This window comes from Artemia franciscana, chromosome 2 (genome assembly GCF_032884065.1).
Source record: "Artemia franciscana chromosome 2, ASM3288406v1, whole genome shotgun sequence".
In the NCBI taxonomy this organism is placed as follows: Eukaryota; Metazoa; Arthropoda; class Branchiopoda; order Anostraca; family Artemiidae; genus Artemia; species Artemia franciscana.
The window spans coordinates 30,208,551-30,224,773 of record NC_088864.1 but is presented as its reverse complement, the minus strand read 5'-3'; the positions used below and the strand labels follow the sequence as shown (position 1 = coordinate 30,224,773).

The 16,223-nt window shown below is 33.4% G+C and overlaps 1 protein-coding gene across 1 annotated transcript in view; it reads left to right on the top strand.

The window, feature by feature from the left end:
• The first annotated feature begins 526 nt into the window (after positions 1-526).
• Positions 527-16,223, top strand: part of LOC136040024 (DNA topoisomerase 3-beta-1-like) — a 67,658-nt gene continuing 51,961 nt past the window's right edge. Inside the window, exons 1-2 of the mRNA XM_065724092.1 lie at positions 527-652; positions 8,071-8,213. Of these exons, the coding sequence (XP_065580164.1) occupies positions 562-652; positions 8,071-8,213 (234 nt within the window). The 5' untranslated portion in view covers positions 527-561. The remainder of the gene's footprint in view (positions 653-8,070; positions 8,214-16,223) is intronic.

The following is a 16,223-nucleotide window of genomic DNA, read 5'->3' as shown; positions in this document are numbered from 1 at the left end:
ATTAGACGAAACAGCTGTTTGGGATGGCAAATTAAAAATAGTATAGCTTCTTTACCTTTTATCATTGAATGATGTAACACGTCTCATCCTCTTAAAAGCCTTTTACACTGGAATTTGGGGGCTAATCCTCTTTTCGCAATTCTGGTCAAAGAAATTCATTAGTGTAGAGTAAATTTATTACCGAGCTAGTGTGTCTGAATCGTTCATTCTATTTCCTCTGCCTGAGGTACTTTACAATGATTATCAAATCTTAAAAAGAGTATCGCAACAAATATTTGTTTTGGTTGCCCATGGCACAATTCACCTCAAGTGTTGGGACGATTAGTCATTCGTAGTGACAATGGAATAAGGTAAGAGTGAAAAGAATTTTCCATAGAGGTAAAGGAATGAGATCCAAGTTGGAATAGTTATGTTTGCTTCTTTCTGTGTGCATCGTCTCAATTTTTACTTTCAATCTCTTTGAGCCAAAAAAAATCCTTTTATCGGCTATTTTTTAACTGTACGGAGCTTTGGCGTGTTGGCAGCTTTGTTAAGTACCGCCAAAAATTTAAACCAACCAACATGAGGGTTGTTTTTATGGTGGCAGAAAAACCGTCCTTGGCTCTTTCTCTTGCTCAAATATTGAGTCACAAGACTTGTACATCAAGAAAAGGTATGAAAATATTTCAAGAAAATTTTTAGATTTGATATAAAACAAAAGCCCTTGGGTAGAACCCCAGCTCTCTGACAGTAGCCAACCTGATCTTACATGGAATATTTGAATTAGAATGTATGTTTCGTAAACACGGATTGCTAGGAAAGTTATCTTGAACATAATATAGATAGTTTTACTAAGACAAGGTGGTAAATTTGCACTGGGTCATATAATTTAGCTAGGATGAAAGTGAAAATGTCATTTGAGACATTTTTTCTATGCTCTTTCATAATTCTATTTCTGAGGCTGATTGCATTTTAGTCCTTATAGAGGCCACAATGGTATTTATTTTTGTCAAACATCAAATTTGTTGGAAACTGTCTGAATTTGAGTTATTATAGAGTTTAGTGTTTAACCTCTAGCAACAGTCAAAGGTAGGCTATGTTTTTCCTTAAAAAAATGCATATGCTTTTGCTTCATACCTAATGTCAGATTACTTAGATATTTATTACTATTTTTTTGTGCTGAAATACCTAAAAACTTATAGCCTATTGACTTAGAACTGACAGGCCAAAAATCTTGATAGTCCCATTGCAATTTAAGTAGGCAAAGCTTATATAATAAGAAGAATATTAGGGTAAAATTCTAGTTAATTGACTTCTTGCTATCTCAGAAAGAGTTTAGGTTAGGAAAATGAAACTTTCAGGGATGGGTCTACAGGCTAAAGTATGTCCCAGGAAGGTATTTTAGAATACCCACCTCTACTCCTTCTCCCTCTAGAGGGCTGTCAAATTTGCCTACATGACAGGTCTATACCTATTGAAATTTTGACAAAACAACATTTTACCTTAATTTTCAGTTACTAGCCTAGTTGCTTTTTCTCTGCCTTTAGTTCTGAAAATGAAATTCCTGTTTTGAGCCATATCAATGTTTTTTTTTTGTCAAAATTTAGTAAATGTATTTGCATATCTTTAAAACCTTATAAAATGGAATTGAGCAAAGCTATGAAGCTGAAAACAATGTTGTTGTGCTTCAATTAAGCAGAAGGTCTATTTTGCAAGGTTTCACTTTTGTAACACGCATAGTTTTAAAGGTCAGGACCCTCTACAGGGAGAAGGAGTAGAGGTAGCTGCTTCAAAATACTTTCTGGGACATACTTTAGTCTGTAGATTCATCCCTGAAAGTTTCATTTTCATAACCTAAACCCTTTCTGAGATAGCAAGAAGTCAATTAACTAGAATCTTACCAAATATTAGTTGCCCAATTGTCTTCAAAGTCCTATGGACATGATCAGTTATAAATCTTTGAAAACCTTTTATTTAGGATTTTCAGCTAGGCTACCTCCAGTTCCAAAAATTGTAGGGAGGTATATGGACTAACAACAAGTCCTTTCACTTCTTTGACTTCTTCTCCAGAAAAACTAGCTACTGGAAGCACTATTCTCCTCCAGTCTGCAAACAATGGATATATACAATTATGAACAATAATACACTGTTATTGATTGTGGGAAGTGCAAGTACCTGAGCTAGCTGTCCCCAGCAGTTTAAGGCACTAGGCTGGCTGGTACCAATATGGCTCTTCCTACTCATTCCTGCTCTCTTCTGCACAATCAAAAACTATGGATAAATTGCGTCCCTTTAAAAATAGACTTCTTCAAGCATTAATCTTTATTAAACAATATTTCTCTTCTTTAAGGTATCAATTGCTGCCTTAAATATCTTACAATCAATTTCCCATGGCAGGTTAGAATCCAGGATAGCTGTATAAGTATTTGGAATCTTAGCCAAGAAGCAGAAACGCTTAAGAGCAACAGTCTCCTCACTCTGAGCCTGACACTCAAATAAAATATGCTGGATTGTTTCCTCTGCTGAAAAGCAGATTCAGCATAAAGGGGAATGATGTAGCTTCCAATTAAATAACAAGCTATTTAGAAGTAGGGCACCTGATTTCAGCTGGTAATATAGCACTGTATTTAATCTTGTATGAAATGGAGATAACATTAATTTACTGTGATTTACTTTGGATCTTTGCCTGATAATATCTTGTGAATTGAGGTCAGAGGAAGGACTAGGAAATAACATGGAAGCCTTTGCTGCTAGAGAATCAGCCATGTCATTATATTTTATGCCTTTATGACTAGGAACATGTTGAAAATAAACTTCATTTTCTTTGATCTTAAGATTAAGAAGCTGTCTTCTAATATTATATAAATCTTGTCATTAGCAATTCTATTAATATTTTGGATCAGTAGTAATGCTGATTTAGAGTTGGAGAGACAGAGTATATTTTCAGATTCCATGTTATAATTTATAAGTGCATCCAAGGCCAGGCAGATGGCACATAATTCAGCAGACAAGATAGAAGATCCCAGTGGGAGAGGAGAATAAATATTCAAATTCAGGGATGGGATACATGCTCCTGCTCCAGCTCTTTCCCTCTGGACAGATCCATCTGTATATATTTTTCTATAGTTGGGGTAAGCCTTTGAGATGTGTTCAGCCAAAATAGTCGGGATCTTGTAATTAGGAATCAAATCTTTACTAATAGAGATAAGTTCTACTTGACAGCTTGGAGGACTCAGTAAAGGGATATGCATAAAGCAAATGTTGATTCCAGTTTGGGACCTCCAGTTGAAACTGATTCCATGAAGAATGGGCATTGGGACAGGCTGACTTCTCAGCAAAGGTATGTGCATATACAGCATGCTTGGCTCCATAAGCCTGGATTTGCGAGAAATATTTTATCCTTAGACTAGATGCTCTTTTGCTTAGGGACACCAATCCTGACAGTATTCTTAACTTTGACAGAGGAGTATGCTTATGCACACCCAAAGCTATTCAAATAGCAGAATTTTGTAAAAATTCAAGGATTTTCAATGAGGATGGAGGACGAGCTGAAAAAATTTGAATCCCATATTCTATATTTGAACGAATATATAATTTGTAAAAATCCATAATAATTTTTGGGTGACATCCCCACTTACTTCCAGCAAGTCTTTTTAGAATACAAAGTCTCTGAATAATCAGAGATTTCAAAGAATTAATATGTTTATGCCACTGCATTTCAGAATCCATTAATAAACCAAGTAACTTCACTGAATTGCAATATGGGATCTCCCTTGAGAAAATTGTCAGTGGATTAGGAGAATCTAGAGTACCATTAGTAAATATAATGGCTTTAGTTTTACTGATTGAGATTGGGAAGCCAAATGCTAAAGAGAATCTCTGGACTAAACTTATATCCTGTTGAATAAGGCTTTGAAGAAGGCTAATATCCCTTCCCGACTTCCAAATGATAAAATCATCTGCATAAAGGCCAAATGATGCATGAGATACTTGACATTCAGAAACATACAAGTTGAATTAGTTGAATTAGCTACCTTGAAATAGCTTGTAGAAATTCAAAGACAGTTTGAATTACCCTTGTTCCATGACCATCTGGATAGATGATACATCTATCAACAAGTGAAATTACATCTCTCTTACACAAATCTGAAAAGGCCTATACCAGCTTTTGGCTTTTCATAAATCTGAATTTTTTATTTATTTAGGATCTCCAATTGCTTTCAAATTGCACATAGAAACCAAGTGACCTTAGAAACCTTCTGGGGAAGCCATCTGAAATTGCAATGGGGATGATCAAGATTTTTGGGTTGTCAGTTCCAAGTCAAGATCAGTTTTTGGGTATTTCAGCTAACAAAAATATTAGAAACCTCCAGGTAATCTGGCATTAGGCATGAAGTAAAAGCAAAAGTGTTTTCAACAAAAATCAAACCTTTGTCTATTGCAAGATATTAATAAGTTTGACATCACAAGTTTCAGCACTATTTATGGTCAATGGCATTCCAAAAATGGCTACTTAAATTGAAACAGTATGAAAATGGTTTATATGTGAGGGGCCTAAAAAATGAGGTTTCTATTGTTATAAATAAGTATCTTTGAAATATATTACTATTGAACAACTTATTTATAAACTAGTTATGTACTTTTAACCACTTTTCAATACCGTAATTAATATTGATAACTTCTTTGTTTGGTTACAAAAATAAAATACTTTTAGGGCCCCTTTGATGGCTCAAGATGCAATTAGCCCCAGAAGCAATTTTTGAATTGTGAAAGAGTATAAAAAAAGGCATCAAATGACTTTTTCATTTTCATCCTAGCTAAATTATATGACCCACTGCAAAGTATGAACAAGGCTAGTAGTGATTGGTTGACAAAAGTCTCGGAAAACTTCCTTTTTTCAATATTTAAGCTTAAGCAAAAGTTAAACTCATAAATTAGGTCTTGTCTATCTATATCAGTGCTTTTATGACAGTAAATATAAAATCTATTGTTGTTGGTCAAAAATTCTGAAAGTATCTTGGTGTTAGGCCTACTGTAAAAAATTGAACATTTTCCCTGGCATATATTTTTTCAGCATTTTAACCTTCCAAAAAATCCTGTAATCAGATTCAGATGAGCCTAGCTGACTGATTTTTTCTATATTCTAATGACAGGAAAAATTAAAAATCAGTAATTCTTTTTGGCAGAATAAATTATATGAACAGCAGGTACTTATGAAAAATGAATTTAAAAACTCATAAAAAAATAGTCTTCACATTAATCAGCTGCAACTAATAACCCAGCTCTTTAGCGCTGTGATCTTACTTCTATGATTTTACATCTTTCTGCAGAGGTTAATATTCTTTAGTTCATCACTGTTCAAGATCTTGTACCTTTTGGTTTACCTCTGCCCTTCCTCAAGGTCAAGATTCAAGACCATGTAACACGCAGGGTCTTTTGATTGATGCTGCTACTATATTGGGTTGGAGATACAATACTTTTATTTGGTCCTAAACATAAACTTTAATGTACCTTCACCTCCATAGCACCTAAAATTTTCAACTTTATCCCCAAGGACATTCCACACATATTATAGATATGTTGTTTCAGACTGGATGCCAATGGTGTTTTTTAGTCTACCTCATCCCCCCCCCAAATCATAATTTGAGATTTACTTGATGTCCTTCCACAACAACTCCTGAAAGTTTTAAATCAGCTCCCAAGCCATTCCTAAAACATTGCAGATAATTTGAAAACTGTGGTGCACATAACATATTTTGATTTACTTAGTTATGGCTGTTGTTTCTAGAGTAGCCTATGCTCTTGGGAAACTCTTGGAATCTTGGTCTTGCAAATGATCCCTAAGAGGTCCCAGTAGATCAGACAACCAAGATCAAACATATTTGCCTTTTCTACTAAAACCTGTCTATGAACAATTGGTAATTTAGGTAATTAAGAGCCATTATTCTTTGGGCTCTTTGGATGATTCAGAGCCCAGAGGCAACTCTGGCATTTCTGAGTAAAATTAGCCTACTATAAAAATTTTGGTCAAAGATCATGGGGCTATGGGACCACATAGCCAAAAAGGCTATGAGAAAGAGGGTGGCTGTCCTCAAATTACTTTTGCCCTAAAAAGGGCATTAACAGTTTAAATTTCCAATCGAAATGACCCCTTCCAAGTTTTAAAATAAGCCTTCCCTTGCAAGGACGATAGGGGAAAGTTTTTGGCCCTTTTTGCTCCCCATTTTTTTGTGGGGGGGGGAGGAGGATCTTGTCCTAGAACAGTTTTTACATTAGGTTCCTCTTGCCTCCAGAACTGACAGACTGAAGTTTCAAGTTGCTGTGGGAAAAACAGTTTGTTGGACCATTTCCAGGTCTCCTACCCCTTTTTAGACAACTTATCATCTACTTCAATCTTCTCAGATAACTTGACATCTATTTCCTGGATATCTAATGATATCCTGGAAATAACAGAAAAGAAAGATGTATTTTGTTCTTTACCATATGTTCCAGGACTGAGTGAAAAACTTAAAAGAATTTTACAAATTAATGGTTTAAAGGTAGCTTTAAGAGGTAGGAATACTTTGGCTAGTTTTTTTTTTTATTCCGGAAAGGGTCAAACTTCCATAGAGCAACAAAGTGGGGTATATAAAATCCCATGTACTTGTGGAAGCTCTTATGTGGGATGTACTAATCAGAATTTGAAAATAAGATTACTATAACATCATAATTCTATTTCATCATCCTTAAAGCAAAATCCCAAACCTGAAGATTTCAATCTTCAGGAGCCCAAACCAAATCATTTTATTTTTTTTGAGAATGTTTTTTTTTCATTTCTAGGGACCAAGGTTTAAAGCAAATTTTCAGGGAAACAATCGAAATTAAAAAAAATATTCAAGAATAATTCCATAAACAGAGATACAGGTGAATTTGGATTGAATTTGATTTATGATAATTTACTGAGAGTAAATCTCATTTCACCTAAGAGCTTTGACCTCTGTCCACCTGATATGTCAGATAAATCCAATGAACTGGAATCAAAATGGCCAAGGAGATTTGCTTCCACTGTTGCATTGAAAAAAAAGACCAATAAAATATATGTAATAAGTTTACTGGGTATAAATTTTGTTTGTTTTTATTAATGTCTTTTAGTTTTACTGCTGAGGATGGACACTGTATATGCGTCCAAAATATCCAGTTAAAATTTTTTATATTTGTTTCACTGTCAATTAAAAGGTTTCCTCCCTATTTTGAACTGTTATATTTCCTACCCCTTTCATTACCAAACTTGTGATCCTTTTTTACTCCGAGTAGGCTATAATCCCTGAAAGTTCTGAGTCAATGGGCGCCATAAAATCAATCTAAAAAATTGACAACATGTGTAATTTATAACCCTGCTCTAAGGACTATTGGGGTCAACATTCTTGGAGGTATGATTGTTGGAACTTTCTACTATTCTGAAAAAAACTGAACATTGTTTGTAATAGTATTTAGCAACTGAAACTAGTCCAGGAAGTTTTGTTTATTCTGATTGGCTTATGCCCACAAGTCTTGCAAGCAGTGACATGGGATCTCAGTGAAGAAAAAGCCATGGAGGAGGGAGAACTGCTTCAATGATCTTCTAACCCCGAAACATGTTTTGTCTCTGGTGTACAGTAAACTTATAGGGATGCATACAGGGCCAATAAAACCTAAAACGTAAGCAGTGTTTTGAAAAAGAAATGGGTATTGATTTTTGAAACCCAGAAAAGACCAAACATTGTTTTCTGTAATCTGCATGAAACTTTAAATTACAGAAGCATTTCACTCATGATTTCATATTTAGTAGGGGGGGGGGGCGCTTGAATCCAAAACTTTCCGAAAGGGGCCAAAACTGTAGACAAGTATTATTTTTGTCCCATTCTTAGTAACCATTCTTTTGTTTTGGTAAGTTTTTGTTGAAGCACCCTTTAGTCCCTCCCCACATGTCATTTGTTATTTCCTTTTTACTTTATTTTATTCAGTTAGAATTCTCACAGTTTATATGTTAGGATTTTAAAACTAAATCTTATTTTATGTATGTAAATTTCTGAAAAAATAACTCGTAATTATTCTTCTGTGTTCTTTTTTTAGGATCCAATGGAGCTTGTTCGGTTCATGAATGGGAAGGGAAATTCCGAGGACAGCATGTTCTGTTTAAAATGACTTCTGTATGTGGTCATGTTATGTCACTAGACTTCCCTGGAAAGTATAATAATTGGGATAAAGTAGATCCTGTAAGTTTTGCTTCAATTTTTTTTTCCTTATGCTTTTTCTTATTTAATTTTTCTAAAGAAAAAAAAAATCATAATCACACATGTATGGGTTAGGCCATATATGTATATATATATATATATATATATATATATATATATATATATATATATATATATATATATATATATATATATATATATATATATATATATATATATATATACTAGCTGTTGGGGTGGCGCTTCGCGCCACCCCAACACCTAGTTGGTGGGGGCGCTTCGCGCCCCCCCCAAGCCCCCCCGCGCGCGTAAGTCGTTACGCGCCATAATAGTTACGCGCCATTGTAGTTGTGTCCCTATGTCCCACCTGTGAATATAGATAGATATATATATATGGTTTTAACTACGTAAAACTTGCGAATATACAACATTCTTTGCTGTCCCATTGTCTTTGCATATAAATAGATTGTCAGGTTTACCGACTCTTGAACATGCAACATATAATGGTCCATGGGAAAACAATCTGTATTCAGATCTATACCTCATGATTCTAATGATTGCCCTTGAGCTTTGTTGATGGTGATTGCTAATCGACCATTCCCTGTCCCGGTGTCCCGGTCGTCATTTACATCCCCCTGTTTCCCCCGGTGTCCCCGTTGTAGTTGTGTCCCTGTGTCCCGGTCGTCATTTATATTCCCTGTGTCCCGGGTCCCGGTCGTCATTTGTATCCCGGTGTCCCGGTCTGTATATACATTCGTTTTTTAGTTTTGTTTTTCTCCTTTATTTTTTTCCTTTTTTTTTCTTTTTTAGCTTATTTAGATTTTTAGATTTTTTAGTTTTTTTATTAGTTTTTAGTTTTTTTTTCTTTTTAGTTTTTTTGTCCCGGTCGTCATTTATATCCCCCTGTTTCCCCCGGTGTCCCCGTTGTAGTTGTGTCCCTGTGTCCCGGTCGTCATTTATATTCCCTGTGTCCCGGTCGTCATTTTAATCGAACATTCCTTTTGTCCTGGTCGCTTTCTCTTTGAGTGTCGTCATTTATTTTTTTCTTTTTTAGCTCTTTTAGTTTTTACCTTTTTTAGTTTTTTTTTAGTTTTTAGTTTTTTTAGTTTTTTACCTTTTTTTAGTTTTTTTAGTTTTTTAGCTTTTTTATTTTTTTTATTAGTTTTTAGTTTTTTTGTAGTTTTTGCCTTTTTTTTAGTTTTTTTAGTTTTTTAGCTTTTTTATTAGTTTTTAGTTTTTTTTGCCTTTTTTTAGTTTTTTTAGTTTTTTAGCTTTTTTATTTTTTTTATTAGTTTTTAGTTTTTTTTGTAGTTTTTGCCTTTTTTTAGTTTTTTCAGTTTTGACGTCACCTGATCCAGTTTTTTCAGGTGACGTCACCTGATCCACGATCCACAGATCCACAGACAACTTATTTTTATATATATAGATAGTTTTTTTTTTTTTACTTATGTCCTGGTCGTCATTTATACTCCCTGTGTCCCGGTGCTTTGTTGATTGCTAATCGAACATTCCTTTTGTCCTGGTCGCTTTCTCTTTGAGTGTCGTCATTTATTAGTTTTTTCCTTTTTTTTTTAGTTTTTTATTGGTTTTTACCTTTATTTTAGCTTATTTTTCAGTTTTTTCCTTTTTTTTAGTTTTTTTTTTATTTTTTATTTTTTTTAGTTTTTTACCTTTTTTAGTTTTTTAGTTTTTTTAGTTTTTTAGCTTTTTTACTTTTTTTATTAGTTTTTAGTTTTTTTTTGTAGTTTTTGCCTTTTTTTAGTTTTTTCAGTTTTTTTTTAGTTTTTTATTGGTTTTTACCTTTATAGTTTTTTTAGTTTTTTAGCTTTTTTATTTTTTTTATTAGTTTTTAGTTTTTTTTGTAGTTTTTGCCTTTTTTTAGTTTTTTCAGTTTTGACGTCACCTGATCCAGTTTTTTCAGGTGACGTCACCTGATCCATCCATCCATCCATCCATCCATCCATCCACAGACAGACAACTTATTTTTATATATATAGATATATATATATATATATATAAACAAAATAATAAAGAAGCAGACATTTATTATTAATTTAAGAGTCGGAAATACACAATAGAATATCATGCCAAAATATAATCACATTTGAAAGCATAAATAAAATACCAAACATTTCTTTCTCTTATTGCTTTTCTTCTTTTCTTTTTTTTATGGCAATTGGTATTATCCAAGTGACATAGCAATCGCAAATTCTGTCAGTCTGTCAGTCCTGGTTTTGCTAGTTTAGGCACTTCCAGATAAGCTAGCACGATGAAATTTGGCAGGCGTATCAGGGACCAGACCAGATTAAATTAAAAATAGTCGTTTATCCGATTTGACCAACTGGGGGGGAGTGGGGGGGCAGTTAATTTGGAAAAACTAGAAACAATGAGGTATTTTTAACTTACGAACGGGTGATCGGATCTTAATGAAACCTAATATTTAGAAGGATATCGTGTCTCAGAGCTCTTATTTTAAATTCCGACCGGATCCGGTGACACTGGGGGGAGCTGGAGCGGAAAACCTAAAATCTTGGAAAACGCTTAGAGTGGAGCGATTGCGATGAAACTTGGTGGCAAAACTAAGCATAAGTCCTAGATACCTGATTGACATAACTGGAATGGATCCGCTCTCTTTGGGGGAGTTGGGGGAGGGTTAATTCTGAAAAATTAGAAAAAATGAGGTATTTGAAACTTATAAATGGGTAATCAGATCTTGATAAAATTTGATATTTAGAAGGATCTTGTGCTTCCGAGCTCTCATTTTAAATCTCAACCAGATCCGGTGACATTGTGGGAAGTTTGAGGGGAAACCGGAAATCTTGGAAAACGTGAAAATTGAGGTATCTTTATCTTACCAATGGGTGATTGGATCTTAATGAAACTTGACATATAGAAATATCTTATGTCTTAGATGCTCTATTTTCAATTCGATTCGGATCCGAGGACATAAGGGGCTGGAAGGGGGAAACTGGAAATCTTGGAAAACGCTTAGAGTGAAGAGATCGGAATGAAACTTGATGGGAAGAATAAGCACAAGTTATAGATAAGCGATTGACATACTTGGAAGGAATCCGCTCTCTTTGGGGGAGTTGGGGGGGTGTTAATTCGGAAAAATTAGAAAAATTGAGTTATTTTAACTTAAGAATGGGTGACCAGATCTTAATGAAATTTGGTATTTAGAAGGAACTCATATCTCAGAGCTCTTATTGCAAATCTCAACCAGATCTGGTGGTATTGGGGGGAGTTGGAGGGGTGTCATTCGTCATAGTGTCGTCATAGTGTCATGTGATAATCAATTCTGTTGACTCTTTCAAATTGTAAATCTGATCTTTTTAGAAAATAGGGGGAATCACCCCCTAAAAGTCATAGCATCTTAACAAAAATCACACCTTCAGATTCAGCGTATCAGAGGACCCCTACTGTTGAAGTTTCAAGTTCCTATCTAGAAAAATGTGGAATTTTATATTCTTTGTCAGAAGACATCACGGATGCGTGTTTATTTGTTTGTTTTTTGTTTCGTTTTTTTCCCAGTGTGGATCGTATCGACTCAGTGGTTCTAGAATTTTTGCGAGAGGGCTCTTTCTAATGGAAATTAAAAGTTCTAGTGCCCTTTTTAAATGGCTAAAAAAGTTGGAGGATACCTAGACCCCCTCCCACACACATTTTTCCCCAAAGTCACCGGATCAAAATTTTGAGATAGTCATTCTGTTCAACTTACTCGAAAACCTAATAACTATTTCTTTGTGGACGACTTCATCCCCCATAGTCCCCGGGGGAGGGACTGCAAGTTACAAACTTTTACCATTGTTTACATACAATAAGGGTTATTACTAAGTGTACGGACGTTTTCAGAGGAATTTTTCACGTTGGGGTGGGGTTGGGTTGGGGGGGGGGGGTTACGTGGGAGGATCTTTCCATTAAAATTTATCATGAGGGTAGCAGGATTTTCTAGCATTATTTAAAAAGAACAATGAGCAAATAAATAAATTTTTTTCAACTGGAATTAATGTGCAGCATTAAAACTTAAAACGAGCAGAAAATATTACGTATATAAGGGAGTTGTCTCCTCCACAATACATTGCTCTTTACGCTAAAGTATTTTCAGTAATTTCAACTATTTATTCTACGGCCTTTGTGAGTTACGTATATTTATTACTAACAAAAACATTCGTAAAAAATTAAATTTTAGTTTCATTTTTAAGTAACCAAATATTGGAGGGCAACTAGGCCTCCTCTCCCGTTCCTTTTTTTTATCAAAATCGTCCGATCAAAACTATGAGAAAGCAATTTAGCAAAACAAAATAATATGCAAATTTCATTTTAATTATTCATGTGATGTGAGCCAAAATCAAAACATGAATTAATTCAAAAACGTTCAGAAATTAAATAAAAAAAAAACATGTTTTTTTTTTAACTGCAAGTAAGGAGCGACATTAAAACTTAAAACGAACAGAAATTGTTCCGTATATGGAAGGGGTTGTTCCTTCCTCAACGCCTAGCTCTTTACGCTAAAGTTATTTATTGTTTTAATAATAAATTTTAATAATAACATTGATAGTGGAACTATTGTTAACTATAATGACTTTAAAACAGTAAATTCATTGTTTTGTTTTGATATTCCAAAATACGAACCTAGTACTTATGCATCTGGATCAACTGTTGATTTAGACTTTTAACTTTTATATTTAAATTTTGTTCTGATAATCCCTACAACATTTACTGCGTTATATTTTCAGAAAGAAAAGCAAAGATGGATATTTTTTCCAATAGTTAGTTATTTCCAATTCAGAAAATTTATCTAATAAAATCATCGCCTAATAATGGAGAAACTCTAAAGAGAAATTGAAATCGAAGATTTTATTCGAAATTGAGATTTTAGTAATTCTAGTAAGAATAATGAAGATTATTCTGATGCTTATCAACGATTTTTAGATTTAGGCTACAAACATCGGAACATTGATAGTGGAACTATTGTTAACTATAATGACTTTAAAACAGTAAATTCATTGTTTTGTTTTGATATTCCAAAATACGAACCTAGTACTAATAAGCCTGATAATCCCTACAACATTTACTGCGTTATATTTTCAGAAAGAAAAGCAAAGGTGGATATTTTTTCCAATAGTTAGTTATTTCTAATTCAGAAAATTTATCTAATAAAATCATCGCCTAATAAATGGAGAAACTCTAAAGAGAAATTGAAATCGACAATAAATACAATCGAGCCGTTGAAAAAGATGACTTTGATTTAGGAACTGAATACGAAATTAAAGCAAGTAAAAATTAAATTCGGAAATAAACTTGTTATTGCTATTAATTGAAAAGGTGAAGTGGTTGATGAAATTAAAAAAAAAAGATAAATGTATGATTCGAAAGGCTTTTGAAAAAAAAGGCAAAGATAATAATAATTATTTAGGTATTGATATCGAACTATCTATTAAATATTAGATCATATTAAATTATTACATTTTTTCAGTGGTATATTTAAAGTATTGAAAATAAGCGAAATATGCATCAAATTCTTATTTCACAAGGCCTGTTTTGATCTTAAAGCTCATAATAGGAAATTGTAAAAATGCTACTGGTTTTCATTTAATATAATGTAAAATTGATTGAAGGGGGGAGAGGATAAATTGATGGGTGATCTAGGTGGAGCTGAACATACGTTCTCTATACTACTGCTACGCCGCAATTTTTGTCAATAATTTTATGGCCCTCTTCTGAGCAAAATTGTTTTCTTGTGTCGGAAAAAGTCAGAAGACGCCACTATGTTACAATACAGTTTTTTTTTTGCTACTCGAATAAGGCTCTAGAAGTTTTAATTTCTGTTCATATGAGCTTTTTATAGTCTTTAAGGACTGCTGGTTAGACACAACCGTCTCTACAAATTTCCTTTTCACTTTTTAATAGCAAAAGTATTGATTAGTTGATTTTTATACGGAGGAATTTCTTGGTAAGAATAATGATTTTGTGGTTGAAAAGTTTGATTTACCTGTATCTGAAATGGTGTCTCCGAATGTTCGTTTGGTGACATTTAGTATTTATACTACCAACCGTTAAGTGCTTGCATATTTGAGCTCGGGTAAAATATGATAGCTAAATTCACTCAGGGTTGCTAATTACTGAAAATATAGGGGAGGGAGGGTTAAAGACGTTTTTATCGGTGTTTTTAACGAAGACAAAAAAATGTATTACTCAGAATTTAGGTGAGGTCGCACTTTTGTTGTTTTTCGATTTGTTCAATGAAAATACTTCAAAATTATTCTCAAAATATTGGGAGACAACAAAATCTACCCCCCCCCCGTTGAAAGCCTGAATTCGCCGCCTACTTCCATTTCTTCTATCCCCTCTTCACTGAAGTTTATTGACCACTTATGGATTGTGCCAGGGCCCAGGGGTTTTAGTCTTGTAGTGTAAGAATTAAACCAGATAATTGTTCTCTAGTTCTATTCTGGGATGAGGCTATTTGTTGTCGCAATCTCTTCGAATTCGAACGCTCTTTTATAAAATATGGATTTTTGTCCCTATACTAAGGAAAGGATGCTAACGTGGCCTTTTAAAGTCAAAGGTATGTCTGGTATGCAAGATACCAGGGGCATACATAATTTTCTATTTTCGACTGTGGCTCAGATACTAAGAGTCTTAAGTTGGCTTTCAATCATGCAGATTGAAAATTTTTGCATGACTGATATTCAAAAAGTCAGAACATGTCCTCTATTATGTCAGAACATCAATAGTATTTTGATGTTGGACTTATTGCAATTTTCAATCCATATTTGTAATCAACAAGCTCAGAAACCGTTAAATACCCAGTGCAATATCATTTTTCATATGTTTACTTACGATGTTTCTAATTATTATATTCATGTACTTATCGTAATGATCTTTTCAAAAAGGTGTCACCTGACGACTATTTTTTAAATAAGTACCTGGAAATTTTCATTGTGCTCGTCTTTATTTCTATATTACCCTCAAATTTGTAATCACAGGTTTGCTCCTTATAAACCAATTATGGTTGAATCTGACACTATCTGTGAAATTGGGTTTTTGGTGTTTTAATTTAAGACATATAAAATGCAATCTTAGAGACTTTTAATGATTAACGCTTAATGATTAAAATCTTTCTGAAGAATCCCTAAATAATCATTAGTAAAAGAGGAATACCATGTCTATATAGGCTATGCGTAGTCTATATTAATGTATATTGGAGTCTATATATGTATATTGGAGTCTATATATGTAACACTATGTCTATATATGTATATTGGGTGATTAGAACCCTCTGGTTATGCAGCTTAAAAGAACTTGCATTTTACTGATTTCTACAAAATATGAAATTTCCACCATTTGTAATCTACGCCCTTACCGTGTTTTAGTTTTTGATGTCTGAATTGCAATGTTGTAATCAAATCTGTAAATCAACAGTGAGAGAAATCCTTATAGACCATCCTTGTTTTGAATTTAAACACCTTTTGTGAAATATATATGTATGTATATATGTGAAATATATATATATATATATATATATATATATATATATATATATATATATATATATATATATATATATATATATATATATATATATATATATATATATATATATATATATATATATATATATATATATATATATATATATATATATATATATATATATATATATATATGATAGACACCTATCTATCAAAGAAGGAAGGGTCTCCCCCCCCAATGCAATAACTTGAAGGATTCTGATTTCGGACGCCTATGCTGCACAATTAGCCTCAAGTTTGAAATCAGCAAGCTCAGTAACCTTTGAGTATTACTATTAGTGAAAAATTGGAGGCGGGCGAGGGGCCCAATTGGTCCAGTTGGCAATTACAAGAGTATTATCGGCTGATCGCCTCTCCATACATTCGAAAATTGTATTCTTTAATGCAAATGCGAATAAACAAACACATTTTACGGAAGAACCTTTTTAAGGTCTTCGCGGGAATGAATACTTCCTGAAAATTTAAATTTTAAGAATACAGAGATTCTTAAAAACTT